This window comes from Ursus maritimus, unplaced genomic scaffold (genome assembly GCF_017311325.1).
Source record: "Ursus maritimus isolate PB19 unplaced genomic scaffold, ASM1731132v1 scaffold_10, whole genome shotgun sequence".
Taxonomy (NCBI): Eukaryota; Metazoa; Chordata; class Mammalia; order Carnivora; family Ursidae; genus Ursus; species Ursus maritimus.
Window position 1 is genome coordinate 77099128 of NW_024423344.1, and position 15915 is coordinate 77115042.

Consider the following 15915-nt stretch of genomic DNA (forward strand, 5'->3'; position numbering starts at 1 on the left):
GCGTCCCAGGACGGCCCCCCCGTGCTCTCCGGAACCTGTAGCTGAGAGCACTCCCTTTGCACAAAGTACAGCCTGCGCCTCCAAGCCAAATGGCGCGTGTCTGCTGCGCCTCCCGTGCGCCTTAACAAGGGCTGCAACATTGATGAGACCAGGAGAAAGGGTCCCTCTGATTGGAACAGTAACTATCACACAAGTTAGGCGTTGGTCACAGACAAATCAGCAAGTGGGGGTTTTCCAAACCACTCCCATCCCCTCTTCATAAACACAAGCTGCAGAGGGGCCGGAGGGGCCACTGTCTTTGGTCCTAATTTTTACCTTCCCGACCTCACAGGCCGACCCTCACGTTGACTTTATTTTTCCTTTAAAAAAGGTCACATTTTGGTGTCTCTTCTGCCAGGCAAGCACTTCATTCTTTGGGTGGGTGATGCGGGAGACAGTATTTTCCCCCAGATGAGGTCAGCCGCATCCACTGACGATAACCCACTTCTGTTGTTGTTCTTTTTTTTAAATAATATTTTTTATTATATTATGTTAGTCACTTAACTACACATGGTGGGCGTCGGCTCACGTCCCTGGACCCGCACCTGCCGCGCCTATGCCAGCGGTCCGCGGGCCCGCCACGCCCCGCTAGCCACGCCCCTCCCCGCTTAGCCACGCCCTGCCCTGCTTAGCCCCGCCCCTAGCCTTAAAAAGAGCAAGGCAGGCAGGCTGGCTGTGTGGGGACGAGGGCAGGCGCGCCGGGTCCGGGGTGCGGGGAGGGGCGAAGTGCAGCCGAGCCCCCGGGCCGCCCCGGTGGGCGCGCTCACCGCCCTGCCCTGTGTCCCTCTGCGCAGCACACGGCCGCCGGCGACGAGGGTGGCGGCCAGTCGCTGGTGTCGCCGGGCAGCTGCCTGGAGGACTTCCGCGCCACGCCGTTCATCGAGTGCAACGGGGGCCGCGGGACCTGCCACTACTACGCCAACAAGTACAGCTTCTGGCTCACCACCATCCCCGAGCAGAGCTTCCAGGGCTCGCCCTCGGCCGACACGCTCAAGGCGGGGCTCATCCGCACGCACATCAGCCGCTGCCAGGTGTGCATGAAGAACCTGTGAGCGGCCGCGCGCAGCCGGGGCCACTGTGGTGCTTACTCTTAACTTATTACCTCGGAGGACGCCCCAGAACGGATCTCCTTCCTTTCTTGAAGATCCGTGGAAGGCTACCAAAGGCATCCGGCACCGGCGCGAACACCAAATAGCCCCTGTCGCGCGCAGGTGCCGGCCCCCTCCGCAGGGGCTGCTCCCGCCCCAGCTCCCCCGCCCCGCCGCACTAGACCGTCACGCACTAGGCGTCGCTAGCTTCCTCCTGTGCCCGTGCAGTCACTGTGCTTCCGGGCGCCCCCGACCGCCTGCCGAACTCACTGAACCGGGCGGTGTAGGTAAAGGAAGCCGGCGCAGTCCAGGGCTCCTGAACTCGCCGCCGCGGTCCCACTGCGCCGGCAGCTCTGTTTTCTCCCAAAGACCACCGATGCGAATTCGAGTCCGCTCAGGAAGGCCACGTGTGCCTTTTATTTTAAAAGACTTCGATGGTTCCCGCCCAGCTCCCTTCCCCCACGTCCTTACAGACCACCAGGTTTGGCCCAACTCGAAGCAGACCTTCCGGCACCTGTTGTCAGCCACGCCACCTGGCGGCACCCTCGAGAATCCGCGGCCCCAGGTGGCCCCGGGGACGGACCCTCTTTCCTTGGTGACTTGTACGCCTCTGACTTATCTAACCTCTGTAACGACCACAGAATAAAAGTTGGTTTTAAGCTTTTTATACCCCGAGTTGCTGGCCGTGTTCATTCACGTCGGAGAGCACAGGTGGCCGGCACGCGCCCCCTAGCTGCGTCTGGGCCCCCCCTGCGCTTCTCCCGAGTTCCCGAGGACATGAACCCAAGCCCGTGGCGCTGCCGTTCACTTCTCAGGGTGCCGTGTGTGCTCAGACACGCAACCACCACTCGCGGGAGGTGGGGGGATGGTCGCTGAACAGACACACTTGCGAAGTCACTCAGTTCTCACCTGACACCCCAGATCGGATCTCCGTATTTCCGCGAAAGCTCCCAGGCCCATTCTGGCTTCAGTTTCTCTGGAACCTGACTGGTCTTTGGGAGCCCAGCTCAGAATTTATTTTTACGCTTTAAAATTCAATCTCATAGTGAACTTTTCGGAGAACAATTTGCACGTCACTAAATAAGTATTCCGCCTGATAACGTCATTTGAAATGTATCAGCAACCATCTTGACTTGCCTCCCCCAGAAGCTGACTGGGACAAGGACTCTGCACAGGAGGGTTATTCGCGGACATGAGTCCCAATCAGGGAATGGAGGGGGCCCAGCAGAGTGAACCCAGGAAGGAGGACACCTTCCTAAGGGGGTTATCGCCATGGGCAATTTAGGGCTCTGTCCTGTGGGAACCCACCGAGGAAGGCCACAGAAGGAGCCTCAGCCTGGGCAGCCACGGCGCGGAAAAGGGACGTTCCCCCGCCAGCTCTTGCCCCTTGTGGTCAGGGGTTGCCTGCGGCTGTCCGGTCCCTTGCACTCCCAGGTGCGCGGCTGAGTGGCATCCCGGGTGGAGGTGCGCTCCCAGGTGCGCGGGCTGAGCGGAACCCCAGGTGGAGGGACTGGAGGGGCAGCAAAGCTAATGTAAGGTGCCGTGGGCTACACCTGTACGCAGATGGTTGCCATAGCAACAGCCACAGCACCCCACGGGACGTGAGGCTTAAGACCAGGATTTGAAAGATGCCCAGCACAGCACCCCCCCACACACAAAACTCAACGGAAGCAGCTGTTGGTTCTGTTCATTCTGGACTCCAGTCCTCAGGATCAAGGGCAGCCTCCAAGTGTGCCCCAGTCCTGAAGACGACAGCTTGGCTTGAGTGTGATGCCATGATGGACAGGGCGCTGGGGACCCACATCCTCCCTAGCAGGACAAAACCCCCAGTTGCCTCTGATGTCCTCTCCATCTGCAGACTGATCCTTGAGGGGGGCTTGCAGAACACAGGCCAACTCACGGGAGCCTTGCCTCCCGTCCACAGGTCAAGTTCAAGAGCAAAGGGCGGCGGGGCTGGAGGCCAGCTCCAAGGTCTGGGTCGTGTGATAACATAAACTGACCTTGCAGCTGTTTCCAGAGGCCATCTGAGCACAGGGGTCAGAGTCCAGCCTCCCCGCGGTGGGCGTGGGGGGACCCATGTTCTTCCTGGAGCTGACTTACCCCTAATTCTACACTTAGGAGAAGGGAGGGTTACTGCAGAACTTCTGGAAAGGGGATTCTTGGATTATGGTGACTCTGGAGGGGTCTCCCTCCCTGCCTGCCCCTCCCTCCTCGCCCCAGGCGTAGGAACCCCTCCCACCCCCCTTGGAGGCAGGAACATGCGGAGTGAGGCCACCAGAGGGCTGGGCCAAGGGAGGAGGGTGGGAAGTGTCCGGGAAATACACACAATGTCCTGGGGAAGACGGTGGCCCCCTCCCCAAGCCAACCCACCCCACTCAACTCGCCCAGATGGTCAGCCCCCACGCACTGCTGCTGGGCTGCCAGGCCTTCCCAGCGCAAGCAGCCCGATGCAGGGCCCCCGGGGCACCCCTCTGGTTGTGGGCAGCAGGTGCACAACCGACCCGACCTTGAGAGGGGGAACACAGTAGCAGCACACGGAACAAGGTGCATGAAGCCGAGTCAGGTCTGTGAGGAAACCGGGTGCTGGCAGGGGCGGGGTTGCCGGACACCCGGGTGTGGGTTTTCCTGGCACAGAGGCAGCTCTGTCGAAACCAAGCTCAAAAATGACAAAGTTGTACTTTTAAGAAGCCAGCCTCGTAGCCTGTGAAGAGGGGGATACAGGGCTCCCAGCACCCGCAATACAACATTCCCAGCCAGAACCATCCCTGCTGTGGCTGCCCCGCACGACGCCTCAGGGCGCCGGAAACATCCAAGGAAGAAGTGTTGAGAAGGCCTCCATTGATGGGAGGACAGCAGAACCGGGGAGAAATCTGCAGTGACCGCTCTGAGACAAGGCACAGCAGGTTAACCGGGCTGTCCGTGGCCTCCCCACCCCCAGCAGAGGAAAAGAAGAACATTCAAGGTCACCAGCTCAAACCCACATCCAGCCCAGAAATCCCCTGTGTCTCCACCAGCTGCCTCACCCACCCGACCGACCTGACCCTTCCCCAGCGCTAACCTGCTTCCCTGCGTGGGAACTGGGCCCACACGGTTAGAGCTTGGAACCCACGAGCAGGCTCGGACCCAAGCAGCAGGCTGGCATCCGAGATCCCCGTGAGTCAGAGCCCAGCGTGACGTCTATTTTTAGGACAACCATCAAGGGTGATATGCTTCTTTATGGTTGATGGAAAAAGTGCGACCCCTGGGCAACCCCCCAGAACATGGGGCCATTCAGGGACACAATATGGGGGTGCTCAGAGCAGGCGGGCAAGAGAAGCAGAGAACATTCGGGGGGGAAAGGGCCACGGGAACTCAGCCAGCCCTGCCTTCCAGCCTGAACCACAGAAGAGTCTCACGGGACACGTTGTCCTGCACAGGCTGAGAAACAAGTCCCAGGGCCTCTGGCTGCTGGCAGGTTTTGCGGACAAGTCACTAGCAAAGGTGTAATTAAACCAACTTGACGATTCACGGATTCATTTGCACTCTCCACTTGGGCTCCGCTGTGGGACTGAAGTCTCAGGCCTCTGGATGGCCTTCAGTAACGGGGCGTCCGAGCAGGGGAGCCCCGGGCAGAGACAGGAGGCTGCGCCTCGCTTCGTCCTGCAGGCTGGCTCGCGCTCGCACCTGGAGAACGCCCAGCACAGGAGCAGAGGACCCAGCCTGGCAGGCCCCCCAAACAGGTCATGGGCCCTCAACACAATCACTGCACACCTCCCCAGCCCCCCCAAAGTAACAACACACAAAACACACTGCTTTCTTACTAGCATCTGCCTCACGGTGCCCTCTGTTACAGACCGTTGCTAGCCGCCCTCCCATCCGTCTGTGGCAGCCCAGACCCCCAGTGGGACAGGATTTGGAGGTCGGGCCTTCAGGAGGTCCTGGGGTGGGGTCCTCGTGATAGGATTAGTGCCCTTGCAAGGAAAGAGAGACCAGAGCTCGCTCTGCCCACCCCGTGGACACAGTGAGAAGGCGGCATCTGCAGGCGGGAAGGGGTCCAACCAGAAATCGGATCTGCCAGCCCCCGGACCTCCGCTTCCAGCCTCCAGAGCTGCGGGAGAGAGATGTGTCCGGCCTGCGTCTTGTGACAGCAACCCACGCTGCCGGAGACACCCCTGAAATCCCTCAGAAACAACTGCTACCTCACAGCCTCCTTGTCTTAGAACCGTCTCGTGACAAAGCAGCCCACCCACAAGCCACCAGAAAGAGGCTTGAGTCAGTGACGGCCCCAGTAACGACCCCAAACACATCTGAGCCCAAACAGACCTTCTAGTTCTCTGTTCCCGGAGCTCATGTCATCGAGACGACGAATGCACCCATCTAAATATTCTGAAACGTCTAAGGGTTCACTGTAGCTTTTAAAGACAGAAGTACGGTCAGCTCACGGCCACCTCGCAGGCTCCCCGGCAAGGGGTCCGCCAGGGGTGAAAATAAGGTCTAAATCAACAGTCTGCACGCCAACGGTCTCCTCATCATCCTTTTTAATAACAGGTGTAGCTCGCACGGCTGCAACCAGAATAAAAGCAGTGATTCTGGATTTCGTATGAATTAACAAGCCAAGAATCCTGTGACACATCAAGACACAAGTGCCAAATGGCAGGACCAAGGAGAGACCTCCACGAAGCAAATGTCTGCGAAAACACGAAAGTGGGGCAGGGGCCACGGCCATGTGCCCACGACAGCAGGTGCCACGGAAGCCCGGCCACAGGCTTCCGCAAAGCCGGCACGTTAGGAAAGGAGCGGCACCACAAGACGGCCCCTGGGAGTCCTCGCTCCGAAGAGTTTCCGGCCCTCACCTCCCAGCACGGTGACGAGATGGAGGAATCGTCCCCGCGGACCGCCGAACGCCCAGCTGTCGCCGCCCCCGGACCTCCTCCTGCGTGGGCAGCCGGGCGACGCGGCTCCGCACTCCCTCTGACCGCAGCACACCGGGTCGTCCCGGCCCGCCGCGGGCGCTGGGGCGCGGGCCCCTCTGAGTCAGGCACAGCACCCGGATCTGGTCCGTCTGGGCGTCTTACAGCTGCTGATGTCCACGGTCTGCGGCGGCCCCTGGGCCCTCTGCCGCAGGATCACGGGCACCACCATGTCGAACAAGGTCTCGAACAGCAGGTCCACGTTGTAGCCGGTCTTCGCGCTCGTCTCGAAGCACATCTGCTCAGCGGCCGGCACCTCCTTCTCGTCCAGCATCTTGTACTTGAGGATCTTTTTATAAAGTGCCACCGCGTCCTCTGGCCGCACCTGCCTGGGCACTTCGGGCGATCCGCCGCCGCCGCCACCTGCTGTCCCAGGGCCGTGCCCTTCCTTCTCCTGGGCCTCTGCGGCCCTGTCCTCGACGAGGTCCACCTTGTTCCCCACAATGGCGAAGAGGCAGTCCGTGTTGGCCGTGTCCGTGAGGCCCAGGAACCTGTCCTCCAGCTCCACCAGGCTCTGCGGGTGGTTCACGTCGTAGGTGAGGATGACCGCGGCCGCGCCCCGGCAGTACATGGAGCCCAGGCCGTGGAACTGCTCCCGCCCTGGCCGGGAAGATGGAAAGAGAGACACGGGTTATCCCTGGTCCAAGGACGCACCCAGCGACCACACCGCACGGCAACCCGAGGGACCCCGACTGCAGGCGTGGCTGGACCCAGGCCAGATCAAGACACTGGCTGGCACAAAGGAGTGAGGGGCCCAGGCCCCACGGGATCCAAGGACAGTGCCCTTCTGCTCTGGGAGGCTGCGCGACAGCCTGGTTTCCAGACAAACCTTTGAATTTTACTCCATGCACGTAATTCAGAGAATGGGTCACGGGCTCATACTACTTGGGTAGAAAGGGATCCCTGACAAAAAAGAAAGAACCTCGGTCTGTGAGTCTTAGGAGCATGGACTGAAGGCATGTTACCTACACACGTATTTATTTAAAATGTGTGTCCTTTGCCAATAAACCACTGTTTTCAGCCAAATGACCAAAGAAACACAATTTCCACCCCAACCCCCAATCATTCTGAAACGGTCCTGGCACAGGCCCGGCAGCACTGCCTTAATTTGGGGCCGGCTGGCTGTCCCCGTGCCCAGGCCGGGGGAGAGCAGCTTACGACAGACGGCCTGGGCCTACACCGGACCGCTGACCTCCCCCTCGCATGGAACCACACCCAAAGCCAGGGCTCCCCGCTTGTCCAGCAAAGCTCCAAGTGTCTCCCCAAGTGATCCGGGGGGAAGGGACGCTGAGAAGGTGCGGCCGGGGCTGGCAGGGGTTGGAAGCAGGCGTCCTGCCGAGATGCTGAGAGTCGACGTGATGTGCCAGAAAGCAGGTTTCCGGGGCCACCTGCTGACCAGCGGCGTGCACCCCAGTACAGCATGCCTGCCCTTCTCCACGAACAGCAGGGCCGTCCTGGGATGGATCGTTTCATTCCAAGTCTGTGGCAAATGACACTGCCAGCCAACGGGAGAAAGTCAGCAGCAGGCCCCCCAGCCCGGTCGCTTTCCGGCCCACCCTCGGAGGCGATGATCAAGGAGTCTCTAGGGACAAATGTGAACACTGGCAGCAGCAGGCATTGGCTAAGAAGAAAAGCAAGACAGGCTTCCCCACCATCAGCCCTGAGCTAGGACGGTTCCATCAGACACTAATCTCATCTTGAGCGAGTGATCAGGGCATCAGGAGGTTTTCCAACAGGAAAAATGCTTCCAGCCCCCACCCTAGCTTTCCCGAGGCAGCCACCGCGGGAGAGAGCGGTGGCGTTCCAGCCATCCTGGGGGAGTGCCTCCAAGTCCACAGCACAGTTCACTGGGGACAAACAGGCAGCTATGCTCAAGCCCGGGCCTAAACTGCTCCTTTCCAGATAAAAGTGTCTGATTTGCCTTTTAAAAACGAAAAAAGTACATAATACTGATACAAGAAAAAAATCATCGTAACTAAGGAAGCAGGAACCGAAGAATCCCAAAAGCCAGCCGAGTCCGTGGGAGCCGCTGTTGCAACCCCGTAACCTACCGGCCCAGGCCCCGCGCCCCCGCACAGACCGATCGCCAGCAGTTACCGCAACTGACGAATTTACCACGAGGCGTTCGCATACTTGCAATGCTTACGTTGTTTCAGATAAATCTGCAGCATGTAGGCTGCCTTCCAATGAGCGCGGTGCCCGTCACAGGACAGGCACGGGGACCAGAATTCTGCATTCAATCCCAACTGAATTCGAGTGGGAGCCCTGGTATTTCGGCATCAAGACCACAGTGGAGACGGAGTGCGGCCTCGGCAAGACTCGGCCTTTTGACATTTGGCTCTGCCAAATTCACAGTGTGTTTGAACTCAAGGCTCTCAAGCGAGTTTCCTGGTGGTTTGTGGACACAACTGAGCTGCGGGGTCAGGCTCCTGCTGATAAGTCACGATTGCATGTCTCCTCCTGGTCTGTCCAGGGGGCACGCACCAGCTCCCCTCCCGTGGTGGCCAGGCCGGGTCTCTCGCTCGCTCTCCCCACCGCATTCCCCAGCCCGGGGCCCAACACCCCAACGCCAAAGCCGAAGCCCTGGGAATTCCCGTGGGCCCCCCTCCTTGGCTTCACTGAGGAACTCCACAGCCTCGTGGTCCGATTCTGGGGGTGCCAGGGCACCAGGCTGCCCCACACCAGCCCTGAGAGGGCCCGGGGGGAAATCATGAGCTGTTTCAAGTTTAACCAATGCAGCTGCGGGTCGGCGAGCGCCAAACCCAGGCCGGGTGACGCAGCCAGGCTGCCAGGCTTGGCGGGCCCCTGCCGTACGTCCTGCCAGCGATCCGGGGGCAGGACTCCAGGAGAGGGGCCCAGCCTCCTCCACCTCCAGGAAGCGGCCTGGGCTCCCCCTGCAGTGGGACGTCCACAGGGCTGTGGGTTGCGAGTCTGCGTGATTGTCCAGGAATTCTGGCTTGTCCGGAAGCAAATCAAGACGTGACCCGTTTCCCTGAGGTTCCCCCACATATCACATTTGTAGGACCTCCTCCTTTTTAAGGCTGAATAATCTCCCATTGTATTCACGTGACACACTTTTTTTATCCGTTCATCTATCAAAGGACTTTCAGGGTGTTCCCATACCTTGGCCACTGTGAACAAGGCTGCAGGGACCCAGAAGTGCCAGTGAGCCAGTCAGGGGACAAATACTGCAGGATGCCACCTATCCTGAGAGATCTAAAACAGCCACATTCAGAGACACAGAGACCAGCACGGTGGTCGCCGGGGCCTGGGGGCAGGGGAGAGGAGGAGAGGGAGAGGGGGGAGGGGGCAGGGAAGGAAAGCTTGGGCTAGTGACCAGAAGCTAGGTCAGCATGAGAACAGTGGACACACCCACAGGGCCTTCCCCCCCCACACATTTCGCAGAGGGAGAAACCAAGACCAGAGCCCAGAGCTGGGACCCTGGCCCAGGTACCAGGCAGTCTGTGGTCTAACCACCCGTGGGAGAGCCGGACTCTGGGCACAGACCATCCACGTTCACGTCCCCACCGTGTGACCTCGGGCAAGTCACTCTGAGCCCCCGTTCCAATCGCCAAACTGCGGCCAGTACCAGAGGGAGGCTGTGACAGCGTAAGTAAGGGACATGGGTGAGCTCCCAGGACTGTGCCTGCACCTGCTGGGCCCTACGTCAGACTCCTCCCAGACCCAAGCACAAACACCTTCCCAGGACCTGTGTCCCAGGCTCTTCATCAGACGTTCACACGCTGTCTCCGAGAGCCTGGTGGCCACGTCTGCCGCTGACCAATCCCCTCCACCTGTCTTCAGAGCCTTCCTTTCAGAGGACGGCCTTCTCCCCGGTTCTGCCGCGCTGTATCCGTGGGGCTGAAAGCAGCCCGGCCGCAGGCACGAGAGGAACATGAGCCAGCCGCCCACAGTGACCCCAGGCCGCTGCCAGACAAGCTCGATGGCCTTCTCTTTCCTCCTCAGCCATCCTCAGCCCGAGGACCAGCGGCCCTTGACCCCAAGCATGTACCATTTCTGCTAAGTGGTCTAAAATAACCAAACAGTGGTGCGGCCATCAGAATCACAATGCTGACTGTGCGGTTTAAACACCTGCGTGTTCTGTTTCATTATTTCCAAAACAAGAGTGACACGGGGACCCCGCACCCCAGAGCACATGACCCGGATGTGACGGGGGCGTGGGGGCATGGTACCAGTGTGATTTAGAAGCTCCCTGGGGAATGCACAGTGCACCCAGAGGGCAAGACCACCACCTTGCTCGGTGCAAGCCCGAGAGAAAAGGCCAGTTGTTAACACAGGAGAATCAGAAGGCTGCTGATTTCGATTCAGTGGAACAGTAAGGTCTGCCAGGAAGCATAGACACAAACACAAAAGAAGAAGGAACTCTGGGGTGGGGGGAGCACAGAGGGCAGAGGAAGAGAGAATCTGCAGCAGACGCCAGGCCCAGCATGGAGCCCGATGCGATCCTCGATCCCACGACCCCGAGATCATGACCTGAGCTGAAATCAAGAGTCAGGCGCTCCGCGGACAGAGCCACCCAGGCGCCCTGAAGGAGGAACTTTTAAAACTCCTGCAAGGTCTGGAACGCTCACTGGACAGGAGTTCACAAAAACCCCGAAGGGACAACGTGAAAAAGACAACGCAGATCACAGAACCAGACATGGGAACAGGGAGACACTGAGGGCAGGCGTGGAGACAGCCCGGAGGAGCCCCGTCTGGGCCGAGCTGCGCCGCACCTCCCTTCAGAGACCCTGTAGAAATACAGTCGTCCTTCCGATGCTCCGAGGTTGCACCGTGTATTATAACTCCGACCTGTAAGATGACTGTAGTTCTCTCTCACACCACGGGATGTGTTTTGTCTCAAGTCTACTGTTACAGGCAAAACCTAGAACATTGCCCTCCATGTGTGTTTCTGAAGTGACGCTGAGCCTAGCTGGAGAACGGCCCGTGGGAACAACTACTCGCAGGAAGGTGCACACACGGTAAAACTCCTTCCGTGCATCAAGGGAAGGCAGCACCCGTCCCCCAGGGCGAAGAAAGGAGCAGCCGTCTGGGGCCAGTGCCAGGCGCAGCTGCCTGTCCCGCTGCGTGCACACGGCAGAGGCAAGGACACTTCCTACCAGAACCCACCGTCCGCGCAGAGGTCCCAGTCTGCTCGTGGTGAGTCCGCCACCACCGCAGCACCTGTGTGTCGGCTACGCAACAGGCTGTGGTGCCAGTTCTGTGCCCCAGTGTCAGTGCAGACGGCGCCATGAGGTCATTCTCTGAGACCTGCAATCAACTGACTTTAAGTAGATCACCTTCCATGATGTGGGTGGGCCTTATCCAATCAGTTGAAGGCCTTAAGAGCCTGAGATTTCCTGGAGAAAAAGGAGTTCTGCCTCAAGACCACCGCCTGAGTTATAAAAAAATCTCAGCCCGCTGCCCTACAGACCGGGAACTCAAGACTGCAACACCAGCTCTTCCCTGGGTCTCCAGCCTGCCAGCGTGCCCTGCAGAATTCAGACCTATGAACGCCACAGTCGCGGGAGCCAACGCCTCCCCCTCCCTCCCTCTCTCCCTTCCTCCTTCCTTCTTTATATACTTTATATTTTTTTATTTACTTATTTACTTATTTATAAATCATGAATTTATCTATATTATATTTATGTATATATTTTGTATATTTATAAATATATACATGAATATAAATTAAATATAAATATATAACTAATATTACACGTAAATATGTTTTATATTATATATTATATATAATTACATGTTCAATATATTTATACTTTTATATACATCTCCACGTCCTATTGGTTCCGTGCCCCTGGGGACGCCGGGCGATCACACTTGGAGCCACCCACCTGTTTCTCTGGAACATGTCCCGTCAGGAACGAGGCTGTTAAAAGCAGGGGCTCCCCAGAGGGTGGCACTGCCTCAGTGGCCTGTGTCCCCTCCTGCTCCCCCATCTCCAGACTGTCTCCAGGGAGGCCCCGAGCCCCTGCTGGCCCGTCGCATGGTGACCTGGGAGCCGGGAGCAGCACACCTTCCGGGCGGGCCGTCCTCGGGGGCCCACCGCTGGGCCCCAGCCCCAGACCCGCCATGCGCTGCAGGCAGCGGGAGGCCGTGGCTCTCGGTCACGCTGGCCGCTCATCCACGGGAAGGAGGGGAGGTCCTGAGAGAGGCTTCTAGCAGCTCCACGCATCGCTGGAACCCAGTCTGGTCACATCTTCACTGAGCACTGCCTGCCCTGCTCCCGGGACCAACCTGCTCTCTCCCTACACGCGGACCCCATGGGGCAGCCCCCTTCCCACAAAACACACAAGCCTCCCCACCGCGGCTTCAACAACTAAACAATCAACACAGGAGAGCTAGGATTTCCAGATCCGGGATCTAGAACCTTTATGGTGGATGGGTGAGCACAGCACAGGGACTGTGGGTGGAACCGGGAATTAAAGGGGGCATTTTCTGGGGTTTGACGTTATCTCCTCCTTTTTTCTATCTCTTATTCCTGCTTTCCGTCCTATAAAAGGGGGAACTGCTACAGTTCCCCACCGTCCGAAGTGGGCAGAGTGGTGGCCCCTCATCGCTGGAGCAGGTGTCGGGGGCAGCCAGCTGTGGCGGGGTCCTTCCAGCGGCAAGCCACGCCTGGGGGCAGGGGAGGCACAGAGGCTGACACACGCAGAGGGACCACGTCGTGGAGGCGGAGCCTGGAGGGGCGCCAGCCGAGCAGCCTGCAGAGGCCGGGACAGACGCACAGAACAGACCTCGCTCACAGCCCGCAGGGAGCACGGTGCCACCCACACCTTCTCGTCAGACCCTCCAGAACCGACGGATAAACCCGCGTGGTCTGAGCCCCCCAGCACTCACAGTCCACGGAGGGCCCTGGGCTGCAGGCCGAGGCCTGGCCTTCCACGGACGCCAGAAGCCACAAATCGAACAAGACCAGGTCCACGTGCAGGGGTCAGGCTGCCCAGAGAAGCTTCTGCTTCCTCCCCTTGGCCGTCCCACCCCCTCCACACGCAGGAGACGGGCTGGACATCTGTGGCCTGCAGTGACCCGCCAAAGGAGAAGCTGACGGGATGGCTCAGACAGCACTGACCTCAGGTGCCCCGGCCATGGGGACGAAGTCTGTCGTCTCCTAGGCCGAGTCGGCAAATCTGCTGACTTCCTGAAAACAAGTCACGCGTCACACCGCTAAGTCCCCGTGGCCAGCAGCATCTAAAATTGCTTCACTGTTTCTGGCTTGACCGGGGGCTGCCACAGGAAGGACCTCTGCCCTCTAACCTAATCGTTCGAGAAGGAACCAACCACCCAAGTCCGGCTCGCTGTCTTTCTTGAGAAACACAAGAGGGAGGACGCGGCCACCACTGCAAACTAACACGTTAGCCACCAAGGACGCGGCAGCTGGTGGCACCGCAAGGGAAGCTGTCCCAAGCCCAGGTGTCAAAAGCACAGGTGGCCGGCCACAAGCAGGCACGGGCAGGGGGACGCAGTCCCCGTAGGTCAGGAGCTCCTCCGTGCCAGGCGAGCAGAGCGGAACCAGTGCTGGGCTGGTGGTTGGCTCTTCAGGCCCTTGCGGGAGTCCGTGGGGTACCACGCCCCCCCCCACCGTCACAGCACCTGCTGCTTCCGGGCACCGCGCAGCCCTGACACGTGCAGACGCCTCGCGGGGACCGCACGCAGGCAGCCCCGCAGGGCAGGAGTGCACTCCGGCCACCAGGGTCAGAGGCCCCGCTCCCCAGTGCCAGCGCCAAGTCCTACTCCAGCACGGCTTAGGGGGAGACCTGGGTTTGAGAAAAGAATGCCAGTATTTCAAAATCTAGAAGAAACAGCGACGGGATGGTTTCTGTCCTACCTCTGTTACCAGAAACTGAGCAAACCCAAAAAGGCCAGAGAAGCGCCACGAGCGAAAAGCCTGAGCTGGAGCAAGCAGCTCCCACGGGACAGCGGCAGTGCGGACGGGTCGGGATGAACCTTGCTGCGCTACACTGGGTGTCCGCAGCCCCATCCCGAGGCCAGGCCCTTCCCGCCGCACGGGCGAGGCCAAGCCCCCAGGCTCCCACGGCCCGCACGGGGGACCCTCCCGGACCCTGTGCCGGGCAAGACCCGAGCCGACAGCCACCAGCCGGCTGGTGAAGAGCAGGAGTTTGAAAGGAAAACCCCCCACACATGAATGGAGTTGTTTTTCCGACAGAAGGAGGAACTAAAACCCAACACTAAGTAACGAACCACACCAACAAAAGAGAGGATTAAGTAACATTTTAAAGATAAGTTAGTCATTAAAACCCGAAAGTCCAATTTAGTTGCTTGCATGGATAGTTCCTTACCTTGTGTTCCTAAAGCCTGACACCATAGAAAGGCCTTGAAAAACACGGCCCGCTTCGTGACCCAGAGGAAAACGGCTGTCCGTGTGGTCGGGGCAGGCCACGCGCATCCACGGGGCCAAAAACGAAAGCAGGGCTGCAGGCCCGAGCCCATGACAGGAGACGATGTCCTCTTACAAATAAAGGAGCCCAAACCCACGATGATTTCCATCTCCCAGAACCACCACCTCTGGGACAGAGAGAAGGCTCCTCCAGAAAAAGGAGCTTGTTTTCACATTTAAATACACACAACGTGCTTTTACCCACATCCGCACATGGGTCATTTGCTGTTTGCTTGATGACTTGACGACTAAACCGAAAACAAAGAACGTGTCGTGTGCCACCAAATGAACCAAATCATAAGCTGCACATAAATTAATCCCTGCCCGTGACTCCCCGACCGGGCTTTCTGAAATAACTACTAAGGTTATGTAACAACTGGGGTTTAATTCTCCAATTACTTCACTCTCCTCAGACACGAGTGTGCTAAAAATAATTCAGTAATAAAACCAAACAGTTCAAATAAAGACAGGATCTCCAACAATCTAATATTAAGAAAAAGAGGCAAATCCAAAGAAAAGACACTTACATAACAGATTTAGCTTAAAAAAAAAAACACAAACCTCACATGCCAGCATATTTGATCCAATCTCCTTTACCTCCAACAGATATGCTGTTGTCCTTGATAATTAACTTTTAGAATGAGATTATCAAAGAAAAATTCAATTATTTGCTAAATGCTCTACTTACTAAAACAGGAAACTAAACAATTTCAGACTTTTTAGTGCAAGTTTACTTGTTTCAAAGTCAAGCCTGAAATACAAACACCGTATGAAGAAAGCTCTTGATAAAGAGCTTTCTCGAAATACTAAGTTATCTAGAATAGCCTCTTGTCTGGAGTAGCCCATTCAGTAAACACCCCAGTTCTTTCTAACAGCTTTGTTATCCAGAACAGCGTGTTATTCTTCTCCATAATAGAAAGTCTTCTGAGAAATCCACACAGCAGAGAACAAATGTCTTTCTGTTAATTCTATCCCGAGGGAAGCATATTAAACCTTTTCTGAACAATCCTAAGGAATCAAAGGATTTCACAGATGTTTATGATGTCTAGTGATCTCTCGCATAACAGATTGGGTATGTTCTCATAAAGTTCCCTGGAGAGCACACGATCCATTGACAGATGCTGTAAAACCAGGACCCCCTTCTGGGGATGGCACGGGCAGGCTGGAAGTACCTGGGTATAATTTCATCAGTTTAGCGGTGCAAAAACCCTCATAAATCAATCATATTGAAGTATTTTATTAGAACTCATTTTTTTAAAGATTGCTTTACTTATTTTAGAGACAGAGACAGAGAGTGAGCAAGTGTGTGAGCAGGGGAAAGGGCAGAGGGAGAGGGAGAAGCAGACTCCGTGCTGAGCACAGAGCCCGATGTGGAGCTCGATCCCACAACCTGAGCTGAAATCAAGAGTTGAACACTTGGGGC

General features: G+C 57.7%; 2 protein-coding genes and 1 long non-coding RNA gene across 3 annotated transcripts in view; 1 reads left to right on the forward strand and 2 right to left on the reverse strand.

The window, feature by feature from the left end:
• COL4A2 (collagen type IV alpha 2 chain) overlaps positions 1–1794 on the forward strand; it is a 172860-nt gene extending 171066 nt beyond the window's left edge. The window contains exon 47 of the mRNA XM_040624556.1: positions 834–1794. Coding sequence (XP_040480490.1) covers positions 834–1091 — 258 coding nt within the window. The 3' untranslated portion in view covers positions 1092–1794. The remainder of the gene's footprint in view (positions 1–833) is intronic.
• A 3835-nt stretch (positions 1795–5629) lies between these two features.
• RAB20 (RAB20, member RAS oncogene family) overlaps positions 5630–15915 on the reverse strand; it is a 28354-nt gene continuing 18068 nt past the window's right edge. Inside the window, exon 2 of the mRNA XM_008685032.2 lies at positions 5630–6676. Within this exon, the coding sequence (XP_008683254.2) occupies positions 6141–6676 (536 nt within the window). The 3' untranslated portion in view covers positions 5630–6140. The remainder of the gene's footprint in view (positions 6677–15915) is intronic.
• On the reverse strand, positions 10605–14349 carry LOC103657539. Its single transcript, XR_566878.2, has 3 exons — positions 12935–14349; positions 11929–12798; positions 10605–11436 (listed from the first exon to the last, which is right to left on the reverse strand). It is a non-coding gene; the product is annotated as an uncharacterized LOC103657539 (long non-coding RNA).